At 35.9% G+C, this 25,469-nt stretch overlaps 1 protein-coding gene across 1 annotated transcript; it reads right to left on the bottom strand.

Moving 5' to 3' along the window:
- Positions 1 to 390: 390 nt before the first annotated feature.
- Positions 391 to 13,859, bottom strand: rgmd (RGM domain family, member D). Its single transcript, XM_056447999.1, has 5 exons — positions 13,755 to 13,859; positions 7,561 to 7,598; positions 6,712 to 6,860; positions 4,318 to 4,829; positions 391 to 1,781 (listed from the first exon to the last, which is right to left on the bottom strand). The coding sequence occupies exons 1-5, from the start codon at positions 13,803 to 13,805 to the stop codon at positions 1,092 to 1,094; spliced, it is 1,440 nt and encodes a 479-aa protein (XP_056303974.1). The 5' UTR covers positions 13,806 to 13,859; the 3' UTR covers positions 391 to 1,091.
- Positions 13,860 to 25,469: the final 11,610 nt, after the last annotated feature.

The raw sequence follows: 25,469 nt of genomic DNA, 5'->3' as shown, positions 1-25,469 counted from the left end.
TCAGAAAACGTGCAATAGGCTACCATAAAAGTTTTGCAACCTTCAAGGGCTCCACAGACTATTCAAATAAAATGGTCTATTGTTGCAAACGTGTGACTTTTCCACATGCAACATTACGTATTGTAGATAGCCCATTAATGACGATACTACCATTTACAAACTACAGTGGCACCGCCAGTATTTTGGAGCCAAAGTATCGCGATACTACCGGTAAACCGTACAACCCTAATGCATACTATATATAACATACTTTTTTAACAATCATAAATCAGCAAACCAGATGAAGTACTTAGTATATACAGCATGCAATTTTAAATGAAGTGAGGCCAAGGTACTATAAAAAATTCCTATATGGAGTAAAAAGTGTCTGTGGGGAATAAATCCAAGAAATAGTAACAACTCATTTTTAATATGGAAAACAACTGATTACACCGTACAGCACATATTAGTTATGTTTTATACAAACTAAAAAAATATCTAACTAGATGAAACGGCTTCAATATGTCACATTTAAAACATTATCATCTATACACAGGTGAATGTACACATATAAAACACATATATACACTCTTTCAATATATTATTATATAAAGAATTTGTTTCTGTTTTCTGTCAATAAGCAGCTTGAAGAGGTTGTTTTCTACCATGACTGTAGCTTTATGTTTAGATGTATGGAACCAGAACCAAAAATATATGCATAGGTAGCATTTCATGTAGTTGTTGGATCCCATGTAGATAACATATATATATATATATATATATTTGTATGTGGGTGATTCTGGAAGATGTGCATCACAGGACATACTACGTGTCTTTTACGATGATTTCATCCAATGGCGTCACATCTGCGTCAACAGTTTCCACTTTTTATATGTGATCATTTAAAAAGATTTGCAGGTTAGCTGCCTTCATCTCATCCAGATTTCACATTCAGAAAAGCTTGAAGTGCCGTTCTCCATTTTGTGGCGTAAAACATTGCGTTATCAACAGAAAATGAGTCCGGTCGGATCCCCCCCTTGACAGTTCGAAGTCAGTTTGATTGTTTTTCCTGTTGCGTCTCCATCGTCAAGCTGGCGTCTAGACCATCTCCTTCAGTTCAACAACAACAGAAGAATCAGAGCTGTGAAAACCGAAGGTGTAACTATTGTTCCCCTATTAGAAACTCGTGGAGTCCTGGGTGAACTTTGTTTTAGAGTGCTTGGTGGAAGTGCCTTAAGGTCTTCCAGGGCGCCATACGCTGCCATGGAAAACTCCGGATCACCTGTCGTGAGAAGATCAAAGACGCACGATTGGAAATAAACGTCCTCCACCTGGAGCATCTCTCGACACTTTGTGGTGGCACGTTCTAGCATATCTATGTGCGTAGAGAGGCCTGATTTTACCTCTCCGGCATCTTCGTCCCCATACCAGCCACCCATGAGTCGCGGTGGACGCAAACTCTGCTGCCGGTTGAGCACATGGGCTTTGATCACCTCACTGCGCGGGCAGCCGTGAAGGCACAACTGCAGGCCGCCATTCTCCTCTGCTAAGTCCTCAGGCATGCGAATGGCAAACGTCAGGTAGCGACCGACTTGCCTCACGATGATGGAGGTGCCCAGGTAGCGAGCGTGGATCTTCACTTGCCGTATACCCAGACCTCCGCTACCCTCCACGATCCACAAGCTCTCTCCTTTCCCCCCACTCCGCGTGCCGTCCTGGAACGCCGACGGCAGGTCCTCTGTTGTGGCCTGGTACACCTTCTGCTCGGTGCAGTCATGGTAGGACTTGAAGATGACGGTTATCTAAAGGGGAGATCAAACAGGAAGCGGTGAGTAATAGCGCACACTGAAAATCAATACAAGAAATTGCTTTCAATTGACTAGAGGATTGTTTCAACATTGTGTTTTTGTGCAGACTGATTTTTTTTTTTGCTTTAAAAACTGTGTTTGAACGTGTCCTGACCAGGTTAGAGATGTTTTGGTGTTGTTCATTTGCTATTATAGTGCTTATTGTATTTGTTATGTTTCCTTTCATGATCATTTTATTAACGTTTCAAGTTTTTTTATGTTTACTCACAAATAAATATTGTACCCAAAACGACAAAAAAATAAATCAACAACATCATCGTCATCCGAACCATCAGGTCCTCATTGGTCCAAAATCCTGAATCATGTTATTATTTAATATTAATCTTTTAATTGTTATAAAGGCACGAACTGGCTGTGATTGTCTCACATTGTGCAGCCTATTTATGTAGACAAGAAAATTATTTATTATTTATATAATACAGCAATAATATATATATATATATATATATATATATATATATATATATATATATATATATATATATATATATATATATATATGAAGTCAGAATTATTAGCCCCCTTTGAATTTTTTTTTTCTTTTCTAAATATTTCCCAAATTATGTTTAATTTATGTTTAGAGTAAGGAAAGTTTCACAGTATGTCAGACAATATTTTTTCTTCTCGAGAAAGTCTTATTTGTTTTATTTTGGCTAGAATAAAAGCAAAAAGCAAAATTATTAGCCCCTTTAAGCTGTATATTTTTCGATAGTCTACAGAACAAACCATCGTTATACAATAACTTGCCTAATTACCCTATCCTTCCTAGTTACCTAATTAACCTAGTTAAGCCTTTAAATGTCACTTTAAGCTGTATAGAAGTGTCTTGAAAAATATCTAGTCAAATATTATTTACTGTCATCATGACAGAGATGAAGTAAATCAGTTATTAGAAATGAGTTAATAAAACTATTATGTTTAGAAATGTGTTGAATTTCTCTCCGTTAAACAGAAATTGGGGAAAAAAATAAACAGGGGAATAATTATAACAGGTTTCACCACATGGTGGCAGTAGAAGAACAGAGAAAAACAAAGATGGACAGCTTGAAGTCTACCAGCATATAAACCACATTCTTTTACAAGACTAAAGATTTTTTTATTTTGTAAACCACTGACTGTCTATAAAATTATTATTTAGCCACCACATTTAAGGTCAATGATTAATCATTAACTGCGCCAAAATTTAGTACCATATCATGAGCTCTTCTAGGGACGAATAATAAACAAATAAGCAATCGCTTGAAGATCTTTTTTTCTTTTTTAAATGTTTCCTAAACGATGTTTAAATAAGCAGGACATTTTACCAGTATGTCTGATAATATTTTTTCTTCTGAAGAAAGTCTTATTTGTTTTTTTTTTTTCGTCTAGTTTTTTATTTTTTAAAAACCATTATAAGGTCAAAATTATTATTCTGGTAGTCTACAGAACTAACCATCGTTATACAATAATTTGCCTAATTACCCTATCCTGCCTAGTTAATCTAATTAACCTAGTTAAGCCTTTAAATGTCACTTTAAGCTGTATAGAAGTGTGTTGAAAAATATCTAGTAAAATATGATGTACTTTTTTAATCTAGACAAAGATAAAATAAATTAGTTATTAGAAATGAGTTATTAAAACTAATATGTTTAGAATTGTGTTAAAAAAATCTTATCTGTTAACAGAAATACAGAAATTGGGGAAAAAATAAACAGGGAAGCTAATAATTAAAAGGGGCTAATAATTCTGACTTCAACTGTATGTGTACATATATATATATATATATATATATATATATATATATATATATATATATATATATATATATATATATATATATATAAAAACACACACACAAATATAGTTATTCCAAAATTACCTTAATTCTTCACATCTGTTAACCTTCCAGGTATTGACCATAACTAGAGAATGAATCTTTTATCTTTCTTTCATTGTGAAACAGCTGGGGGATTCTGTAAGAGTATTTTGACCCAGCATTGTCACCATGGCTCAACGGGCTCAATCCACATCTCTTAATAGAACCAATGAAAAAAAAATCTGCCTAATGACATCATTGTTTAGGCTGACTCTCTGTCTCTCTCATGTTTTTAGTTTGAACACTTTCTTTGAACCATACGAGGAGGACACAAGACAGTTATAGACAAATCCTTCCCCAGATTTGTCACAAGTTCCTGATCAAATCAAACAAAATTCTGTAACAACTTCCTAACAATGCGTGTAGCATTCTGTGGAACATACAAGTAAACATTTAAAAATAGCAAATCTTACAATGAAAATCAACAGGGTTCAGTTGTTGACATTCATTGTATGGACAAAAATACGTAAAGTATCTTCTTTTTGTAGGGGGGAAAAATGACAATGTGCGTAGATTTAAACAATTGTTACCCATCCTCATTAAACTATTAGTATGAGCTGAGTTTGAACTGGACAAACTTACTCCAACATTAACAGGACGGTTTATACGACTAACCTTGTTGGTTGCAGTAGCACTGGAGCCTTCAACAACTGGTACGTTTGTGACTTGTACTGAAAGGTATCTGTTGTGGATGAGCGGCCAGGCTCCCTCAACCCTACATGTCTGAAACTCATCCCGAAATGTCCGCAAGTGAGGATCACCGAATAATCCACAATGTCCATACTTTTTCTGTTGGGCTGCCGGGCCTGATGCGAGTACCCTGCTTTCATAGTTGCAAACGTCCACCACCGTTGGCTTGGAAGTGCTGGGTGCTTTGGCCGACGACGTTGGGCCGTCGCTGGAGCAGTTGTGCTGTGCAAAGAGCTCTTTAATGCGGAAAACAGCAGAATGGTACACCAAGTCCCCTCTACAAGCACGAGCCGTACGCCGCGTACACAAGGAGTAGGCCCTCAGAGCGATGCAGTAGTCCACATCTGGATGCACCTCCTCTTGCAAGCCACCGGAGGGTGAGAATGAGGCCACGTACTCCGCATTACAGCGCTGAATTCGACATGCTTGGCAGCACACTGTTGAGAAACAAGAAGAATGTGTGAGTATTAGGCATTAATGAGATGCCTTTTAAACTCAGAGAATCACTATTTGATGGTTGGTTGGCGATGGAGGCATTCATAATTAAAGTTCTTAGCCTTAGATGGTTTCTAGTTATTGATCTACGCGCTAAACCTCTTAACAGCTACACAACTGCTGTATTTTGTCAATGTGACACATTCATTGGTTGCACTCAAGTCAGCATCTGTAAAGATAACTACAGGCTGGCGATTGCTATTCCAAACCATGAAAACATTCCTTATCTGGATCCCTTTTAATTAAGTTGTTTTATGGCTATGGGGTAACAAAGGCGTGAAAATAGTAACTGCTTCATTTCATATGATGACTTTTGCGTGCTTTCAGTACAAGCCCAATAATAACAAATGTGATGGAATTTGGGTAGCATAAATGAAATATGGCCTCAGACATGGTATTTGTATTCTACAAAGTTTCCACACCTTTCAAACGAACATTTCCATTACTTCAGAGTAGTGTTTGGATAATGGCTGAAAATACAGCACAATAAGAAGCAGCAGCATTCACTGGCACACCTATATAATACACTGTTTATGTTAATAATATGGAATTAACACACTGATTAATCTTCCACATTAATTATCACTCACATAATTACACCTTTAATTATATCAGTTTAACTTTTTTTTTAATAAGCATACCAAAAATGCAAATGTGTGAGATGTAGAGTATCCACGTATATTGTTTTCTTCTGAACTGGTTGTTTTCATGGTAAAAAAAACGTGCTAAATATTGGTTGTCAAAATGCATTTAGCATGCTAACATACACTGTAAAAAAATGCAGGGTTCCACACAATTTATTCATGCTGTCCCAACACAAATTGATTAAGTTAACACTTTAAACAAATGTATGTGGATTGAACATAAAAAAATTAAGTAAATTTAAGTTTTGAGTGTAAGTGAATTTGTTGGCCTCACAAACAATACCACGTGAGGATTTGTTTATACAAGTGGGTTTGCAATCGAAAATGATTCGACTCAAAGTTACATGTAAGTGTACGATTATTACATAGTTATTACAATAAAAAAATACCCATTGTGCATGTTTTGTAGGTTAGTAATAGTTTAGTTGATTAAAAAACAGTAAACAATACTCAGAGAAATTGTTTGGTAATTTCTAGCTACATAAAGTTGAGGTTTGTGTTCCATTAACACTCGCGAATTTAGAAAAACTTCGTCTCGCGGCACAAAATAAACACACTGCGCGTGCTTTTCGCAGCAGAGGCGTAGGCGGTTAAAACGTGCAAGTAATGTAAAACTTAAATGTCCCATATCTGCTCACTTGTGCTCACGAATAACGTGCATTTAACCACAACACCAAATCACGCTGTGTTCTCTCTCCCAGTCGCTAACTTTCGAAGTAAACAACTTCAAACAACGACGCAGCGAGAAGCTAGCCAGCTTAGCGAAAGTTTTGCCAACCTAATGAACTAAAGGACTAAACTTAACAGAACGCTTAAAACAGTAATCCGTGCTTGTTATGTTGAAACCCTTTTCAGAAGGTAAGCATACAATTGAGTTCCCAGTTGAATACATGTATCAGTTATAATTTGTTTTACAAACTCTGAGCTGATTTGCTAGCGCGTTAGCAGGACAACTCTGGCCTACAGGAGAACTAACTGCGTATTGAACGGACGGTGCGGTTATAATCACGGATAAATACGTGCCATAAATAGTGTGTTTTAACTTTTAACACAAGTTTAAAACTCTAACCAGAGAAATTCCCTCCAAACTAGAGTGTAAAGTTTCCCCGCACTGCTCAACCCGCGATGTGTGCGTGCATAAATCGATAAATACAAGTCAAAAGAGAGGAAAACTATTTACCTGGTCGGAGTAACAGGCACATAGAAACCACTACAAGATAAAACCAGTTCCAAAGCTGCCGCTTAGCCAGGTTGAGAGTGCCGCTTCTCCCCATGCCAATCCATTCAGTTTGATTGCAGTTCTCCAACTGCTGCTCATCTGCGTTGAGGCTGCGAGAAATCACACAACTTTTTCAATCCCTTCCCCAGCCACTGTCATTCAAAGCAAAAGTGCTGAAAAGCATCGCAGGGGAGGAGCTTCCAGCCGCCAGCCCTTTCCATGAACGTTGACAAGTGCTCAGTCACGTCTTTACATGAGTTAAGTAGCACAAACGTTTGCAAAATGAAAAAGAATCAACGATTTTGACTAATAAGATAATATTTTGTGGTGTTACATTAATATCTTGTTTATTAATAACATAATCTACTGGTAATGCCTGCTATTAAGTTTTATTCTTAAAACATATTGGGTTAATAGTTCTTCAAATTAAAATTCTAACTTTTTCTTTTCTAATTACAGGTATTTACTTTGGACACATGGACTATTAAAAAAAATCAACATGTTAAAACAAGCATGGGAACAAACCACTGCCGTCTATCAAGTGCATCACGTTTGGACAACTAAAAGTCTACAAAGCCTATTCTGATCTGTGTAATAAGTAAAGGAAAGCTGTAGAAATGAAAATAGCTCAGCCTTGCCTGGAGGGTTGAGTTTTATGATGGGCTTAAGCATGCAAATCCTACTTTCTTCAATCTAATATCATGGTTTGTTGAACTACTTTGAGCTGGTTTTATTGTGTTTGCAGTTCAGTTAGTGCTTTGAGATATGAGGTTGCTTTGAGATTTTGGAAAATGAACAAAAATCGCTTACCTTTTAAAATTACGTTGAGGATCCATTGAAACAGTTTCCTTTGAAGTAAACACAAAATGTATACATTAATTTTGATATATTCGTTAATTCCACATATAATAACTCTTGTGTTTTTATGTCATAACAGGTTGATTTACAACTTGAAGTCTGACTTGACTGCCTTTCATTATCCCATATAACAACATGTGCATTAGTGTGGTAATAGTGATTACCTAAATACTACTTCTGGAGAGCCGGCGGACCACATAAAGTGATTTCTGTCTCAGCCCATAGTGGTATTGATACTACAGAGGCATCATTCAGAATCTGGCCACTGAAGCAAATACCTCATTCACTCAGGTGGATGGATCAGTGAGCCCCTTACAAGCACCGCATGCCAGTAGACGACTTGACAAGGCTGATGGGCGGAGAAAGGGTTCTTTCTTTCCCCCACATTTGTGAGCATATTACATTGCATGACCCAGCGAATATACATATTCCTCTGGCCGAAACAAGAAGGGAGCGAGTCAATTACAGAGATGAATCAGGTAAAAAAAAAAAAGAAAGAAAGAAAGAAAAATGAGAAAGAGAAAATAAAGAAACGGAAAAGAAGGGATAAGCCAGTACATTTCTCCTGACACTGACTCACTTGTTCTTATACAATAGTGGAATGAGGTCAGTCTGGTAAAATTAGCCATCCGCTTCATGGCAGGACTGAATGCCAGGCCAGTGAGAGGGGACGGAGAGTCTCCATTTGAGAGTAGGAGAAACTAGAGAAATAAAGAGACTATGCTTTTTTTGACAGAGAGTGAGATGAAGTATTGAGAAGAGAGGAGACGAAGGTTGTTCACTAAAAGCCCAGAACTCCTACTCTGTGTAAGTTAAGGAGTGAAGTAAAACAAGATTAACCATCTATGAGACCAAAAAAAATAAATAAATAAACTGAATAGTGATTGTTTTCAAATAGGTTTCCCCAAAGACTCCCCTCATCTGTTATTGGTTGAACAAACTTCTAGGTGACGCCCCAGATTCACACCATTGGTTAAGCTGCTGTTGTCAGGCTGGTAAGGATGTTTTCATAACTCAACCAAACAGTTTTTAACGCTCCTTGAGGGAATGCACTTACAAACTTAAGACTTGTCTCTGCACATTTAGCTGGAGAACTTCTATTATGACAAAAAAAATACCCTTCTGCTTTAAGAAAACAATCGGTTGAACTTTTATTCATGCCATAAATTCAAAGGTGGATGTTAGAGTGTGAGACAGAAAAGTTGGGATGTGACAGAAGGAGAGTTGAAGAGGGAAGAAAAAGAGGAAGAGGCATTGGGTTTCCACTGACTGTATGTCTGGGCAGCTCCATATGGTCCTCATTAAGGTGCTCAGCTCTACACCGCACTGCTTGTTTTTGTTATTAGGCCCATCACGTTTGGTATGGAGGGCACTGGAACATTTGGGCCAGTGATGGGTCTTGCCCAGCGGACCTCCACCTATTGTTATTGTCACACACACACATTTATATATATATATATATATATATATATATATATAGTTGAAGTCAGAATTATTAGCCCCCCATTCCCCCCCTCTTGATTTTTTTCCTTTTTTAAATATTTCCCAAAAAATTTTTCGGCTAGAATAAAAGCAGTTTTTAATTTTTTATGAACTATTTAAGGTCAAAATGATTAGCCCCTTTACGCAAATTTTTTTTTCGACTGTCTTCAGAACAAACCACTGTTATACAGTAACTTGCCTAATTATTCTAAACTGCCTAGGTAACATATGCCTCAACATATTAGTGAATGATAATTTTGTTTTTTAATTCCTTTTCCAGCAGTTGAGAAACACTTGTCATATCTGTATCTAGTGTCCTTAAATGGTGGAACTGTGACTTAAAATGTTTAGTCACACTACGTAGCTACAATTAAACTTCTCTGTAGTCCATTTAAGTCAGAGATGAGAGGTTTGCTTCACTGGTGACTGAGACTCAGAGCAATTACCATAGATAACAGGGACAGAAGTGTGTGCCTGTAAGAGGCTGCCACTGATACCATCTCTGCTCAAGGATCCCACTTAACTGCCTTGATTGATGCCCAACTGAACTCTAGGGGGTACGAAAAGAGAAGGTCTTTGTGGGCCCTAAGTGGATTGCTTTCTCCCTGAGAGTTGTTATGTATTAATTTGTAATGATTGCACTTGAAGTACATTTAATAGCATTGGAAAAAGTAGTTGCTTTTCTGTGAACTGGCATTGTTGGCCTTCACACATTTGATAGACTGAAAATATTTATAGTTTGCACCTAATTTTAGGCGCTAACGGCATCTGTTTCCTTCAGGTAATTCGTATGCAAACACAAAATCCTTTTTTCTTTACTCTTCCTTAGAGCTGTTTCCTTCTATTCAAGAGATGCTGTTGACATAGTGTCAAGCTCAGTCCTTTTTAAAAAGATAAACACACAAGTAACCTTAGATTCGGGGTCATGGGGTCTTCTCAGTTTGGTGAAGAAAGATAGAGGAAGTAAACAAAGGCAGAATGGGGAGAAGCCTCAGATCTCTACTCTAAGAAAGACTAAGCTTAAGCAAAGACGATCTGTAGGATCAACATTGAGCTGCTCCCATCTATACCTGACAATAGGTGAAGCCAAGAAACTTTGTTGTTGAACTTTAGGTTTCCTATTAACAGCCACATATACAGCATCAAACATTTCAAGGTGACTCAGCTCGAGATGCTTTATCTAACTCAAACAAGTTGTGGTGTAAGTTCAAGCAGCTTTCAAGTAGGTGTGGTGTAATATGTAGCCTATATGTGTCAAGAATTGTTGACGCTATAGGTTGTAAGGTCTCTTGTGGGGGAAAAAAGGTTCATGCTGGCATTAATAGTTCCTTTGAAGAACATTTGCTGAAAATAAAGCCTTACCATTCATTCATTAATTTTCTTTTCGGCTTAGTCCCTTTATTAAGCTGAGGTCCCCACAGCGAAATGAACAGCCAACTTATCCAGCATATGTTTTATGCAGCAGATGCCGATCCAGCTGCAACCCATCACTGGGAAACATCCATACACACTCAATCACACACATACACTACAGCCAATCAAGCTTACCCAATTCACGTATACCACATGTCTTTGGACTTGTGGGGAAACCGGAGCACCTGGAGGACACCCACGCCAACACGGGGAGAACATGCAAACTCCACACAGAAATGCCAACTGACCCAGCCTAGGCTCGAACCAGCAACCTTCTTGCTGTGAGGCGAATGTGCTACTCACTGTGCTACGCGTCGCCTTAAAGCCTTACCACTAAGTCTTAAAAATGGTTCCATGAAGACATCCATAGAGCCTATTGGACATTTTTTTCTTTTACTTTAGCTTTTCACTGAATGGTTATTTGGGGAACCCTTTCTTATGGCATCAATTGCGAAAAAAAATTGAGCAAAGATGGTTAAGCAAAAGTTTCTTTGTGATGGAAAATTCAAAGATTGTTCACTGAAGGATTCTTCAGGCAACCAAAACATTATTTAATTACATCTGTGGATCAATAAAGAACCTTAATTCCGTTTATTCATTTCCATTGCTCAAAACAGTTCTTTGGATTTTCCAAAAACAATTAAGTTCCTCACACTGGTTCTTTCAAGAATTCTTCACAGAAGGGTCCTTGAGAACATAAAGGGTTCTTTAATATATAAGGCATCCAAACCCCAACTCTGTAACCTTTATTTTTAGACATTGTAACAAGAAACTGGAACCTTTTTTTATTTATTTAAAGAGTATATTTGCAGAAATCTTTTTGTCCATACAAATAATTCAGTAAATCCAAAACAACATGACTTGTGTGTGTTCCACTGAAAAATAAATGGTTACAGTTCCTTATACTATAAGGTCAGAAAGCTGGAGCTAGTACAGCCTACCTTTCTTGAGTACAACAAGTCCGCTATTAATATGATTTAGCTAATTGAAAATCTTTAGGAGTGAATGTACAAATTTTGTTTCCATTGTCAGACTTTAGCCTTTGGCCTAAAATAACCACAAAAAGTAGCAAGGATTCTTTTCCTAAAAATACCTGCCAATTTGCAGTATATCTCTGTTACAGCTGAAATTACGAAAATTACCCTTAAGAGGTGTGTATAAAATTTGTAAACATTTTTGCTAAAGTACGTGACAAAATAACTGATGAGAGAAGGGAAGAATGCAAGAGAGAGGCAATGAAAACTCCTAAAGTTCTCTTGCTCGCTCTCCCTCCCACAACAACACCTGCTCAGGCTCTCATTTCAAACCTCTCAGCTGTGGGAGCATTCTATGACCAAATAAATCCGTAGAATCAAATGCGACTCCTGCTCCCAGACCTCCAAGTCCAGCCCCTAGCTCAAGCCATGGGAACACAATACATTCAGTGCAACAAAGCCCATATCACCCCCGAGCTTGCTATTCATCTTCGAGAATTCTGGCCTCTGCTGATGATTTTTGCCTTAAGTGCTGAAGTTTTTCACCACTATCATCGTCATCTCGTTGGAAGGCAGCTTTTCCACTCCCCCAGTCACAAAGTATGACAATGAACAAACTGCTTTTCTTTGATATGCATGTTACAAACTATACATTTGTTGTTCCCCCAATTATTATTTTTTTATTTCTATTTTTGCATGACTTTTTCAAGATTTACTCTTAAAAATAAGTTTCTTTATTTGGATTGATGGTTTCAAAAAGAATATTTACTATCCATACACTTTTAAAATTAAAGTTTCTATATTGGCATTGATGGCTCTATGAACGTTTCTGTTGCACCAGAGTTTCATTAAAATAGAAAAAGTTTCTTAAAATTCCATGAATGTGTTAATATATGTTAAAATTGCCTTTACATTAGAACATATGGTATATGGTTCCATTAAGAATTCTATTTTCTGGATCCCAGAATAGTTTTTTTTATAGCATTACTCATTACAGCAAAAAAAAAAAAAAAAACATTTGGAACCTTTGTTTTTAAAAGTGCACAGAAGGTTTTTTTAAAGTGGATAAAGTGTATTTACAGCATCGACATATTATCAAAGAGTCATATAAAATGTTTAACTGTTTGTGGAACACTTAAAAATAATTTTTTTTATTGGTCGTTTATGGTTCCACAAATAACCTTTGAAATCTGTAGAACCTTTCCAATTCACAAAATGTTCTGGTGTAAAAAGCTTTTTAGGATTTTTAAAAATGTTCTTCATTTTAAGTTACAAAGTTTTTTTTTTTTTCAGGAGCCATTGAACCAAAATAGTCCATCTTTGGCGTCACTGTAAACATTTTACTCTTTATTGGCATCGTTGGTTCCATGAAGACCCTCTAACATCGATAGAACCTTTACATTCCACAAAAGGGTCTTTAGACTATTTAAATGTTATTGATGGAACCAAAAATGGCTTATTGCAACAAAGTTTCTTTTGGAACAATTATTTTTAACAGAATTCTTTTGGAATCTTTATTTTTTAAAGTGTTTAATTTTGAAACCTTTATTTTAAGAGAATGTTCTTTTGAGTTGAACTCAAAATTTTGAACCCAAAATGGTTTATCTATTGCATGGCCATGCTCCTTTTGATGAATCACATCTTCCATTAATCATAAAAATTTAAGTTATTCACTGATAATTGGCTCTTTTTACCACTACAACCAAATTATTGAGTAAATTAGACAAATTCATAAACTAAATCTGTCCAGTATAATGAACAATGATGAATTATGTTATGTTAAAAACATGAATTCTTCACAATTATGACATCTGTTCTACACATAAATCATTTGACTTTAGCTACTTTTATCATCCAGATGATCATTCGTTCCACCCATTGTTTGTTCATCTTTACTTTGTTTATCTTCTACAGATTTTTGAACAGCATGAGGACTTGGATAAAATATTAAAACAAGTATCCCAAGGACACTCTCAGATCACTAGGAACAACACATTTCTAAGATACTATTGAGGAGTTTTAAATATTGCAGAAACTCCAAAGCTCGTGACAAAGATTCCCCAGTATCTTCTAAAATACTTTTTTTTTTTAGATTACTCTTAAAACCAAAGAGTTGGGTTTAAGACTCACACCACAAAGCCGCACTAGGCAAAGCAGCTTTACTGTAGTACTTTTAACAACCAAGGGTTCACTTTAAGGGTCAGTGAGTATCAAATGACATGAGTAATGGCATTCCTCATCCCAAAGCGAACGGCAGAAAGATGAAATGGAACTTACCTCTGATTTTTGTGACTGATGGGCATGTGGCATGGAGGTGTAAAAGAGCATTTCACTGAGAGAAGTCTGTTAAAGTGTGTTCCCTTGCTGCCTCCACCAGACAACTGTGTCCAGCTTTGCTCGACAAAGGAAGATAGCTGTGAATTAAAGCACATGACAACAGCTGTCTTTTTAAAGAATCGGCACTTTGATTAGGGTTGGTTTGTAGTTAAGCAGTGTTCAGTAATTCCTACATATCGGGGAAGGGTGGGCAGGGGAAAAAGACGGAAAAATGCAGAACACACTAGCATGCACGCACACATACACAATTATACACATTCAGAGGATTTGACAACATATGTCGTCTTTGGCTGCAGTCCCATATTCTACAATGGTCATCCACATGGTGCGGTGTGTAGTAGTAAAGGCCGGAGAGCTACAGCAAATGCATAGCGACTCTGAAAAGTATTTGGTCACACCTAAAAATGATTGTAATTTCTTTAGAAGCTAATACATTAATGCATTGTAAGTGTTGCTTATGTGTATGAATACATTGTGGGGCCATTTGAATATATATATATATATATATATATATATATATATATATATATATATATATATATATATATATACATTTTTTTAGCATCTGTTATGATTAGTTTAACCATTTTTTATTTATGTTTTATCTACAGATAGAAAAGTTGGAATTGCCAAATATCAGTCATATATAAACTGTATAGCACAGAAACTATTTATAAAATCAAATAATATTAAAATGTGAAATGGTCTGGACTTTTACACATGTTCATTCTGGTGATTCTTTTGATAGTAACTTCTTTTTTGGAGTGGCCAAAACATTTTTTTTCTTTTTAATGTTAAGCCTTTTTATAATGTTTGGGACATAGGAAAAGAATAATATTATTAATGTGTATATATAGATAAATGTGAATAGATAAGTAAATTCTTACGGTGTCAAAGTTTCTTCTTGTGAATAATTGCTGAAGCTTTTATCACGCTTGTTATCACAATGTTGGCCAAAACTGCAAAAAAGATTACCTCAACAAGTATAGTAACAAACAAAACATGTAGTGTATTGCTTTATTGTATATACATTTTCATAGTATATAAATGCTTCAAACTAATTAAATAGCAAATGGATGACAAAATACAATATGTAACTCTTTACAATAAAAAAATTAGTAAACATTAGTTAATAGATTAAAATCAACAATAAAAAATAGACAAATTATGGTTAGGTTAAAGTTAAATATGTTAAATATAAAGATAAATAAAAAGTAAAAATGAATTAGTTGTTAGCTCCATTTAATGAAACAATTACAATGTTTGGTTGCATTATTAATGTGTTATAAATTAATTGTTAATATGTTATTAACGAATTAAAATCACCTAAAGTTTAATAAATGTTTTTGTAGTTGTCATTACATTGACTTCAGTTAAATTAACCAATATTAATAGATAGAACTTTACCATACAAAGTTAACAAACAAAAGAACTAAAAATAATCACAGAAGCTTTTAAAGTCATAGGCCAGATTCACATGTAATTACTTTAATGTTTTAAAAAGTGCTGTTATGAAAAAAACATCGCCAATACAACAATCTAAATATTATTTATGCCCCCCAAAAAAACCATTAGAACGTTGTCTATGTTCCATGACTGTAAAGTATGTTCCATGAAAAAATATATAAAATTCAATTTCTGATAAGTAATATTTATCACTAAGATCTTAATTTTAAGCAGTATTCTGAATATTTTTGGACACTCATTCCAGATTTTCAAATAGTTGTGTTCTAAGAATTGTTCCAATAGTAGTCCCAATAATAGTTCCAATTATAAGAAACCATCAATCAATGGAATGCTTATTTATTAATTTTTTATATGATATATAAATCTCAATTTCCAAAAAAATGGCCTTTATGAATGTTTTTGTACATCTGGGTCACATTTTAAAAGAATAACCTCTATTTTTCTACACTTTTTAATGTTAAGCCATGTTATAATGTTTGGGTCATAGGAAAAGAATAACACAAAAATGTAGGTAGGTAGGTAGGTAGGTAGGTAGGTAGGTAGGTAGGTAGGTAGGTAGGTAGGTAGATAGATAGATAGATAGATAGATAGATAGATAGATAGATAGATAGATAGATAGATAGATAGATAGATAGATAGATAGATAGATAGATAGATAGATACTTAGTGTATTGTTTATTGTAAATGCATGTTAAGAGTAAATAAATGCTTGAAAAATTAAATTGCAAACGGTTGACAATGTACAATAGGTAACACTTTACAATAAAGTCTCATTAAATAATAATAAACACAATAAAGTCTCATTAGTACACATTAGCAAATGTGCATAAGCAAATTATGGTTATATTAACTTGAAAAATGCATGAAAATTGTATTATTTAATAATGAAACAGGGGCAACACGGTGGCACAGTGTGTAGCACTGTCGCCTCACAGCAAGAAGGTCGCTGGTTTGAGCCTGGCTGAGCCAGTTGGCATTTTTGTGAGTTTACATGTTTTCCCCGTGTTTGCATGGGTGTCCTTCGGGTGCTTCGGTTTCCCCCGTAGTCCAAAGTCATGCAAATTGAATGCGATGCAAGATGAATTGAATAAGCTAAATTGGCCGTAGTGTATGTGTGGGTGTAAATACAAAAGTGTACGGGTGTTTCCTAGTGCTGGGTTGTGGCTGGAAGGGCATCTGCTGTGTAAAACACATGCTGGATAAGTTGGCGGTTCATTCCGCTGTGGCGACCCCTGATTAATAAAGGTACAAAGGCGAAAAGAAAATTGATTAATTAATATAACAATTACTACTTTTGATTGCATTATTAATGCGTTATCAATTCATTATTAAAATGTTATTAACTAATTAACATCACCTCAAGTTTAATAAATGTTTTTGTAGTTGTCATTACATTGACTGTAGTTAAATTAACTAATATTAAGAGATAGAACAGTCAACAAACTAAAGGACTAAAAAAAGTCAAAATTTTCAATGTCATAGGCCAGATTAACATGATTATATAAATGTTTGAAAATGTGCTGTTATGAAAAAACACCATAAATACAGCAATCTCAATATTTGTTTATGCCAAAACTGCATTAGAATGTTAGGTCCATGTTCCATAATAGTAAAGTATGTTCCACGAAGACATTTTGTAAAAAAAAAAAAAATTACGGTAAATATCGACCTGATCTCACATGGAAACGTCACTATTTTATGTTTTGTCAGTTTTGCAGCTTATTCATACGAGTCGTACAAATTTGTACGAATTTTAAAAGGAGACGTGACAGCCCGATCTCACGAGAAAACATAAGTATTTTACGTTTTGTCAGTTTAGTGGCTAATTCGTACGAATTTGTTAATTCTTGAGAAATTGTACGATTTTAAAAAGGAGGCGTCGCACCTAACCCCACCCCTAAACCCAACCATCACTGGGGGATAAGCAAATCGTACTAAATCGTATGAATTAGGTCGTATGAATTCATACGAATTAGCCACTAAATCAAAAAGTTACGAATTGCCGTGAGATTGTGATGGGCGTGACACCAACCCCACCCCTAAACCCAACCATCATTGAGGGATAAGCAAATCGTACTAAAATGTGAGATTGTAAGATTTCATACAAACTATCCACTAAATCAAAAAATTATGAATTGCTGTGAGAAAAACATAAAACTCAATTTCTGATAAGTATTATGCGTTGCTAAGATCTTAATTTAAGCAGTTTTCTCAATATTTGTAATGTTTTGAACCCTCACATTCCAGATTTTCAAATAGTTGTGTTTTAGCCATCAATCAACAAACCATACATCAATGCAATGCTTATTTATTCAGTTTTCATATGATAGTCCTACAAATTTGTACGAATTTTAAAAGGAGACCTGACAGTCTGAAATCACGAGAAAACGTAAGTATTTTACGTTTTGTCAGTTTAGTGGCTAATTCGTACGAATTTGTAGGAGTTACAGTAATTCTTACAAAATTGTACGATTTTAAAAAGGAGGCGTGGCACCTAACCCCACCCCTAAACCCAACCGTCATTGGGGGATGAGCAAATCGTACTAAATCGTATGAATTAGGTCGTACGAATTCATACGAATTAGCCACTAAATCAAATAGTTATGAATTGCCGTGAGATTGTGTTGGACGTGACACCAACCCCCCCCCCCCCCCCCCCCCCCCCCCCCCCCTCCCCCCCTAAACCCAACCGTCATTGAGGGATAAGCAAATCGTACTAAAATGTGAGATTGTAAGATTTTATACAAATTATCCACTAAATCAAAAAATTATGAATTGCCATGAGAAAAACATAAAACTCAATTTCTGATAAGTATTATGCGTTGCTAAGATCTTAATTTAAGCAGTTTTCTCAATATTTGTAATGTTTTGAACCCTCACATTCCAAATTTTCAAATAGTTGTGGTTTAGCCATCAATCAACAAACCATACATCAATGCAATGCTTATTTATTCAGTTTTCATATGATAGTCGTACAAATTTGTACGAATTTTAAAAGGAGACGTGACAGCCTGAAATCACGAGAAAAGTATTTTACGTATTTTACGTTTTGTCAGTTTAGTGGCTAATTCGTACAAATTTGTACGAGTTAATTCTTACAAAATTGTACGATTTTAAAAAGGAGGCGTGGCACCTAACCCCACCCCTAAACCCAACCGTCATTGGAGGATGAGCAAATCGTACTAAATTGTATGAATTAGGTCATCAATGCAATGCTTATTTATTCAGTTTTATATGATATTTAAATCTCAATTTCCAAAAAAATGGCTTAAGAGTTCAATAACATTTTTTATCTTATTAGAAATTATTCTTTTGTTAAAATATTTATATCATCACATACTTGTTTTGAATTGGATTTTAGTCGTATTTGCATGTGTTTGGACAAAACATTTACTCCAAATAACATTTGATGTTATCAACTTAAAAAGTGATTTTGAAGCTATTCCAATTACCCACTTTATCCATTATGATACAATAAACTTGCTACAAAACACTACAAAAGTAAAACTAGATCACTCAATCTCCTTGAGCGTGCTAACTTTGTCCAGATTCTTTTCTGTTTGCAGTAAAATATTTTTCTTTTGCACAAGCAGCTGTTCAAATAGACAGCTGCTCTGGCCATTCATTCAAATGGCAGTGATTACAAATCAAGCCCATGTTGTCTTTATGTTGATCCATTGCTATTCCAACAAGTAATCCTCGGTCTCTTGCACATGTTCCTGCACACACAAACCGACATGAGCATTCTTGTCCATTGATCAGTCCAATGACTAAATTCGATGCATGTTACAGCGACATGACAAACATTTCTACAAACAAAAGGGGTCTAAACTGCAGCTTTGTGGCACCGTTGGATTTGAGATGCTGGTGGATGGTGAAGCCACTCGGTGCCACATAATCTCTCGCTCGCTTCACATTTTTTCCGTATCTATCTGTATGAGAAGAATCCATCCGACCAAAGCCTCTGTGGCGACAGCGAGCGCTTCATGCCAGTCTCCTATGCGCAATAACAGATAAACGTGCATGTAAAAGCGTAACACATGCACATACATCAGTGCAAACTTATGCACTGGCACACATTCACGCCCATCGTCCCGCCAGCTGTTCCTCAACCTCACTGCATGCAGCAGGTGTAGGCTGGACCTTGAGGGCCGGGGCGGGTGTGGGCATGGCTTTTTTTATGGAGAACAAAATTGCTATTGTTACAGCAATGCGCTCCGTCCCACGATGTGCCTGGAAATCTGTCTCACATTCTTTCTACTTTGTGCACAGCTGCAGAGCAAGGCGTTTATAACAATTCTAGTTAAGGTCTTATATGTCTCTTCAGGCTTGTAAAACCCCCGCGGGCCTGTCCAGCAGTTTTGTCCGTCATGTGTTTTCTAGCCTTGATGAGCTGTGCGCTTTAAAGTGTGTTAAAGAAGAACAATTCAGAACTAGATGCAATCTGAATGGATTAATTCTATCTGTTTGTTTACCTAGCTTTTCCCTTCTGTCTGTCTTTCTGTCTGTCTGTCATATGTGTGTTTTTCCATCCATCCGTCCATCTGTCATCAAGCTTAATGTCTGTCTGCCTGTCTGTTTGTCTGTCTGTCATCTAACTTAATGTCTGTCTGTCTGTCTGATGTCTAAAGTCTCCATCTCTGTCTGTCTGTTGTCTGATATTTAACTGTCTGTTCAACTATCTATCTATCTATCTATCTATCTATCTATCTATCTATCTATCTATCTATCTATCTATCTATCTATCTATCTGTCTGTCTGTCTGTCTGTCTGTCTGTCTGTCTGTCTGTCTGTCTGTCTGTCTGTCTGTCTGTCTATCTATCTAACTGTCTGTCTGTCTGTCTGTCTGTCTGTCTGTCTGTCTGTCTGTCTGTCTGTCTGTCATCTAACTTAATATCTGTTTGTCTTTCTTTTCGTCCATCCTTCCATCTGTTATCTAACTTAATGTTTCTCTGCCTGTCTGTCTGCCTGTCTGACATCTAACTTAATGTCTCTCTGTCTGTTGTCTAATATCTATCTATCTATCTATCTATCTATCTATCTATCTATCTATCTATCTATCTATCTATCTATCTATCTATCTATCTATCTATCTATCTATCTATCTATCTATCTATCTATCTATCTATCTATCTATCTATCTGTCTGTCTGTCTGTCTGTCTATCTATCTATCTATCTATCTATCTATCTAACTGTCTGTCTGTCTGTCTGTCTGTCTGTCTGTCTGTCATCTAACTTAATATCTGTTTGTCTTTCTTTTCGTCCATCCTTCCATCTGTTATCTAACTTAATGTTTCTCTGCCTGTCTGTCTGCCTGTCTGACATCTAACTTAATTTCTCTCTGTCTGTTGTCTAATATCTATCTATCTATCTATCTAACTATCTATCTATCTATCTGTCTGTCTGTCTGTCTGTCTGTCTGTCTGTCTGTCCGTCCGTCCGTCCGTCCGTCCGTCTGTTCGTCTTTCTGTCTGTCTGTCTGTCTGTCTGTCTGTCTTTCTGTCTGTCTGTCTGTCTGTCCGCCTTTCTGTCATCTAACCTAATATCTGTCTGTCTGTCTGTCTGTCTGTCCAACCACCTTTTTGTCTGTCATCTAACTTAATATCTGTCTGTCTGTCTGTCTGTCTGTCTGTCTGTCTGTCTGTCCAACCACCTTTTTGTCTGTCATCTATCTATCTATCTATCTATCTATCTATCTATCTATCTATCTATCTATCTATCTATCTATCTATCTATCTATCTATCTATCTATCTATCTATCTATCTATCTATCTATCTGTCTATCTGTCTGTCTGTCTGTCTTTCTGTCTGTCTGTCTGTCTGTCTGTCCGTCCGCCTTTCTGTCATCTAACTTAATATCTGTCTGTCTGTCTGTCTGTCTGTCTGTTGTCTAATATTCAACTGTCCATCCTATCTGTCTGTCTGTCTGTCTGTCTGTCTGTCTGTCTGTCTTTCTGTCTGTCTGTCTGTCCGCCTTTCTGTCATCTAACCTAATATCTGTCTGTCTGTCTGTCTGTCTGTCTGTCCAACCACCTTTTTGTCTGTCATCTAACTTAATATCTGTCTGTCTGTCTGTCTGTCTGTCTGTCTGTTGTCTAATATTCAACTGTCCATCCTATCTGTCTGTCTGTCTGTCTGTCTGTCTGTCTGTCTGTCTGTCTGTCTGTCTGTCTGTCTGTCTATCTATCTATCTATCTATCTATCTATCTATCTATCTATCTACGATATGTATGATACTTATAAATGCTCAAGCTGAGTTTAGCTGCACTGTCTTCTCTGTAAAGGTATAAAGCAAGGGCCAAAGGCATTAGTGTCTTATGTCTTGATGCGTGTTAACAAATACACAAAAGGTACAGTCCAAACTGAAGCAGATGTGTCAGGATCCAAGAAGGCTGGGAAAAAAGGACTCCACAGCACCTGTGAATATTTAAAAACAATGGAAGTGCAGAAATTAAGGCAAACAGAGCAGTGGTGACATCATCATTTTTCAGAGGGGGTTGTCGGAGGGGTCTGTTGGGGGTCGACCGGTTTGAGGGCAGGAAAGAAGGAACTTGAGAGCTCGGGAACTCAGTGAGAGATTTACACAAACAGCATTTCAGCTCTATTCATTCATTCATTTTCTTTTCTGCTTAGTCGCTTTATTAATCTGGGGTTGCCACAGTGGAATGAACCACCAACCTATTTAGAGGTAATGAGAAGATGATTTGGAAAAATATTAATACACTGACTGGAAGGAAAACTGACCATAGATTAAATGAATTAAGGCTAAAATTAAATAGAAATCTCATTCATGATCAGGAAAGACTTGCAAATATTTTTAATGATTATTTTATAAATTCTGTTGAGGAACTTGCTAAAAACTTTTCCTCTAAATGTACGACACACAGTCCATTTAATTATAATAAACCAATTTTTAAAATAGATGATACCTGAATCTGATGTTTTATACATTATAGACTCACTTAGAACTTCAAAAGCAAAAGATGCTTATGGATCAGATTCTGTGTGTTTAAAAACATACAAGGAGATACTAGCTGGCCCTATAACCCATCTAATAAATCTTTCAATTACGCAAGGTATATACCCAGATGCTTGGAAATTAGCCATAGTGACACTGATTTATAAAGTTGGCAAGCAAACAATTGTAGATTAGTATATTGCCTACAGTTGCCAAAGTAGCAGAGAAATGGGTAGCACAGCAATTGATTGCTTACTTGAATGCGGGACACACCCCTTTACAGCCAATGCAGTTTGGGTTTAGAACTAATCACTCAACCAAATCTGCTAATTGTTATCTTATAGAGAATATGAAATCCAAACTTGACAGAGGTGGAGTAATGGGAACAGATTTTTTAGATTTAAAAAGGGCATTTGACACAGTAAATCATGAGGTACTCCTCTCAAAGCTCACTCTTTTTAACTTGTCATCAGAGGCTATTATGTGGATGACTTCATATCTAACAATAGGAAACAATGTGTGCGCCTTGGTAATAGTCAATCAGTGTACAGAATCAGTAATTGTGGAGTTCCTCAAGGATCCATTTTTGGCCCTATCCTGTTTAGTCTGTATATAAATAACCTCCCACAAGTCTGTCCTACGATTTATATTCAGATGTATGCTGATGACACAGTTCTATATGTGCATGCGAAAAACAAACAACTGGCAGCAAATTATTTAACCCAGGCATTGGTTCATGTCTCTGATTGGTTGTGGGACTCATATCTTAATTTGAATATAAGTAAAACAGTTTATATGTTTTTCTTATAATCATTGACAGTTACACATCATCCTGATGTTTTCGTTAAAGGAGAAATGCTCAGTGTAGTCTCTGATTTTAAATATTTAGGTCTAAATTTAGATTCATAATTGACATTCCTAAAGCACGGCCAACTTCAGGCATATACGACCTTACTTGACTAATGAAGCAGTAAAACCTTTTATGCACTTTATGATTTTTTCTCATATTACATATTGTCTTACTAGTTGGTCACACGCTAGTAAAACAATTTTAAAATCAGTTGAATCACTTTATAAACAGGCACTTAAAGTATTTGATCAGAAGTCTATTAGATATCATCATTTTAACATAATACAAAAACACTATTTATTGAGCTTTGATAACATGAAATATTTGGCTGATGCTTGTTTGATGTTTAAAATTTTAAATGGATATGCTCCACCTCCATTATGTGAGTTTGTGACACACAAGAATAATAATGGTCAAGCAACACAATCTGTTACCAGGGGAGACTGTGCTGTGTAGTTTAGGCATACAACTTTTGCACGGTCAGTCTTCTCAGTTAGAGCCAGTCTTTTCTGGAACACACTTCCTATTGATTTAAGGGGTGTTACAAACGATTCAACATTTAAATACAAGTTAAAGAAATGGCTAAAAGCAAATCAAGTTTGTAATCATGTGTAATTCTTTTGTCTAACATTTGAAAAAATTGAAAAACAAATTTTCTTATATGTTTTATAATTTTGTTGTATGTAACTTTATTGTTATTGTATGTGTGATAATGTGTTTTTTGATTTTAGATTGCCTTTTAAAATCAGGTAGGGGCAACAGATGGCTTATTTGCAGTTCTACTGTTGATTAATGAGCATTGTCCCTGTTAAATAAACCAAAAAATAATAATAAGAAGAATCTAACTACTTATGACATTAAATTTGGCGCATACATTTAAGTCATTTTTATTAAACATGAGAAGTATAAAGTAGACATTTGCAAAAGCACCTTTAGATTGAGACAGTTGGATTCAACTTATAATTTATTAAAGACAAATATTAGGTTTTTTCAAGAAGATGAGTATAATTGGCATTTAGATATATTTGCAGACCAAATTTCAAAACAGTTGGGTTACCAACATTCTTCCAAATATATATTTGTAATATTTTGCACAAGAAAGAAACAGGTGTAAAACAAAAGTGAGAAAATAATAAAATATTTTTAATTTTAGCGAAATATAACTATAACCACATAGCAAAATTTCTCTGGCCCAGCTGTGGCCCACACAATCAGGTTTTGCCTGGCCCACATGCTGCAGTGAATTACAGCACATGACTGGACCAAGTCTGGCTTCCAGAGAAGGGCCAAACATGGACCATGTCTAGGTCAAGTTTTAGCCAAGTTAATAACTCATAAGTGGGCCTGAACTGAGCCAGATAGGTTGGTGTCTCACGATTGCAATGAAACTGATAAATCCATGAAGCATTGCGCTTATGGGTGTCTATTTTCTCAAAGAGACCTGATTGGTAGATTTTTTTCTTTACTCAAAAATAATTGTAATGTATTTTAAATGTGGGTCCAGACAGGCCAAACGTGGCCCACATATGAATTTTTAACATCTGGGCTAAATACATTTTAAATCTAGCCCAAATTGTGTGTGCCACCTTAAAGACGATGACACCTCTGCCAAATCCAGACCATGTTTGGCCCATATGTTATATGCCAGCGACAGTAGAATGCTGTCTTTATGCCAAATCTGGGCCGGAATTCTTTTCTACCTGGGTATCAATGCATTAAAATGGCAGACCTAATATATATAAATCATTTGCTAATATTTTAATCAACAAAAATCACAATAAATAATGTAAATATGGTATTTCTTTTTAAAATACATTTTTTGCATGAAAAGAATTATATAAATTAACAAATTTTAAATCATTTTATTGCATCGAAATGTTATTTTTCATTGGAATATTCTTTAAAGCAATGTTATGTAACAAACAACATGTATAATGTACCACTATATAAGCTGTTGTGGTTAAGTGTGGTTTTCTGCAATTACTTGAAAGAACAGTCTATTAAACTTAAACTGTCTCCATGGAAACGTTAGGGAAAACCCTATGAAGCCACTATTAAGCTTCTTTGTTTAATTCCAACTGCACTTAAAAAGTCATTATCTGTGCATAAGGAGAGTTGACTATTTAAGCCTTCAGTATACGAGCTGTAGGAGAACATAAAATGAGGCAATCTAGCATGTTCAGTAAAGCCTAATGCCCAATGGGCCATGCAAAGCATTCGGAGCCCCCCAACGTGGCGCTTTTGAAGTAGGCAACTAATCATTTGTGCATGGGCTCGACGCATGAAAATGTATCTTTTTATCTGCTTCGTTTACAGCTGCCAGATTCGGAGAGGCTTTGAAATGTGTCACGCTGCCGCATTCATCTCTCCAAGTTCTCA

The sequence above is a fragment of the Danio aesculapii genome, chromosome 22 (assembly GCF_903798145.1).
Source record: "Danio aesculapii chromosome 22, fDanAes4.1, whole genome shotgun sequence".
NCBI classification, from domain to species: domain Eukaryota; kingdom Metazoa; phylum Chordata; class Actinopteri; order Cypriniformes; family Danionidae; genus Danio; species Danio aesculapii.
Note: the sequence above shows the minus strand (reverse complement) of the source record. Positions and strands in the feature narration are given on the sequence as shown.

Coding starts and splice junctions, on each gene's coding strand:
- rgmd (XM_056447999.1), bottom strand. CDS start 13,805: ATGCTCTTTTACACCTCCATGCCACATGCCCATCAGTCACAAAAATCA. Junction 6,861..7,560: donor CCTCAACGTAATTTTAAAAG/GTAAGCGATTTT, acceptor GATTTCTCGCAG/CCTCAACGCAGATGAGCAGC. Junction 1,782..4,317: donor GTGCTACTGCAACCAACAAG/GTTAGTCGTATA, acceptor TCTCCCCTTTAG/ATAACCGTCATCTTCAAGTC.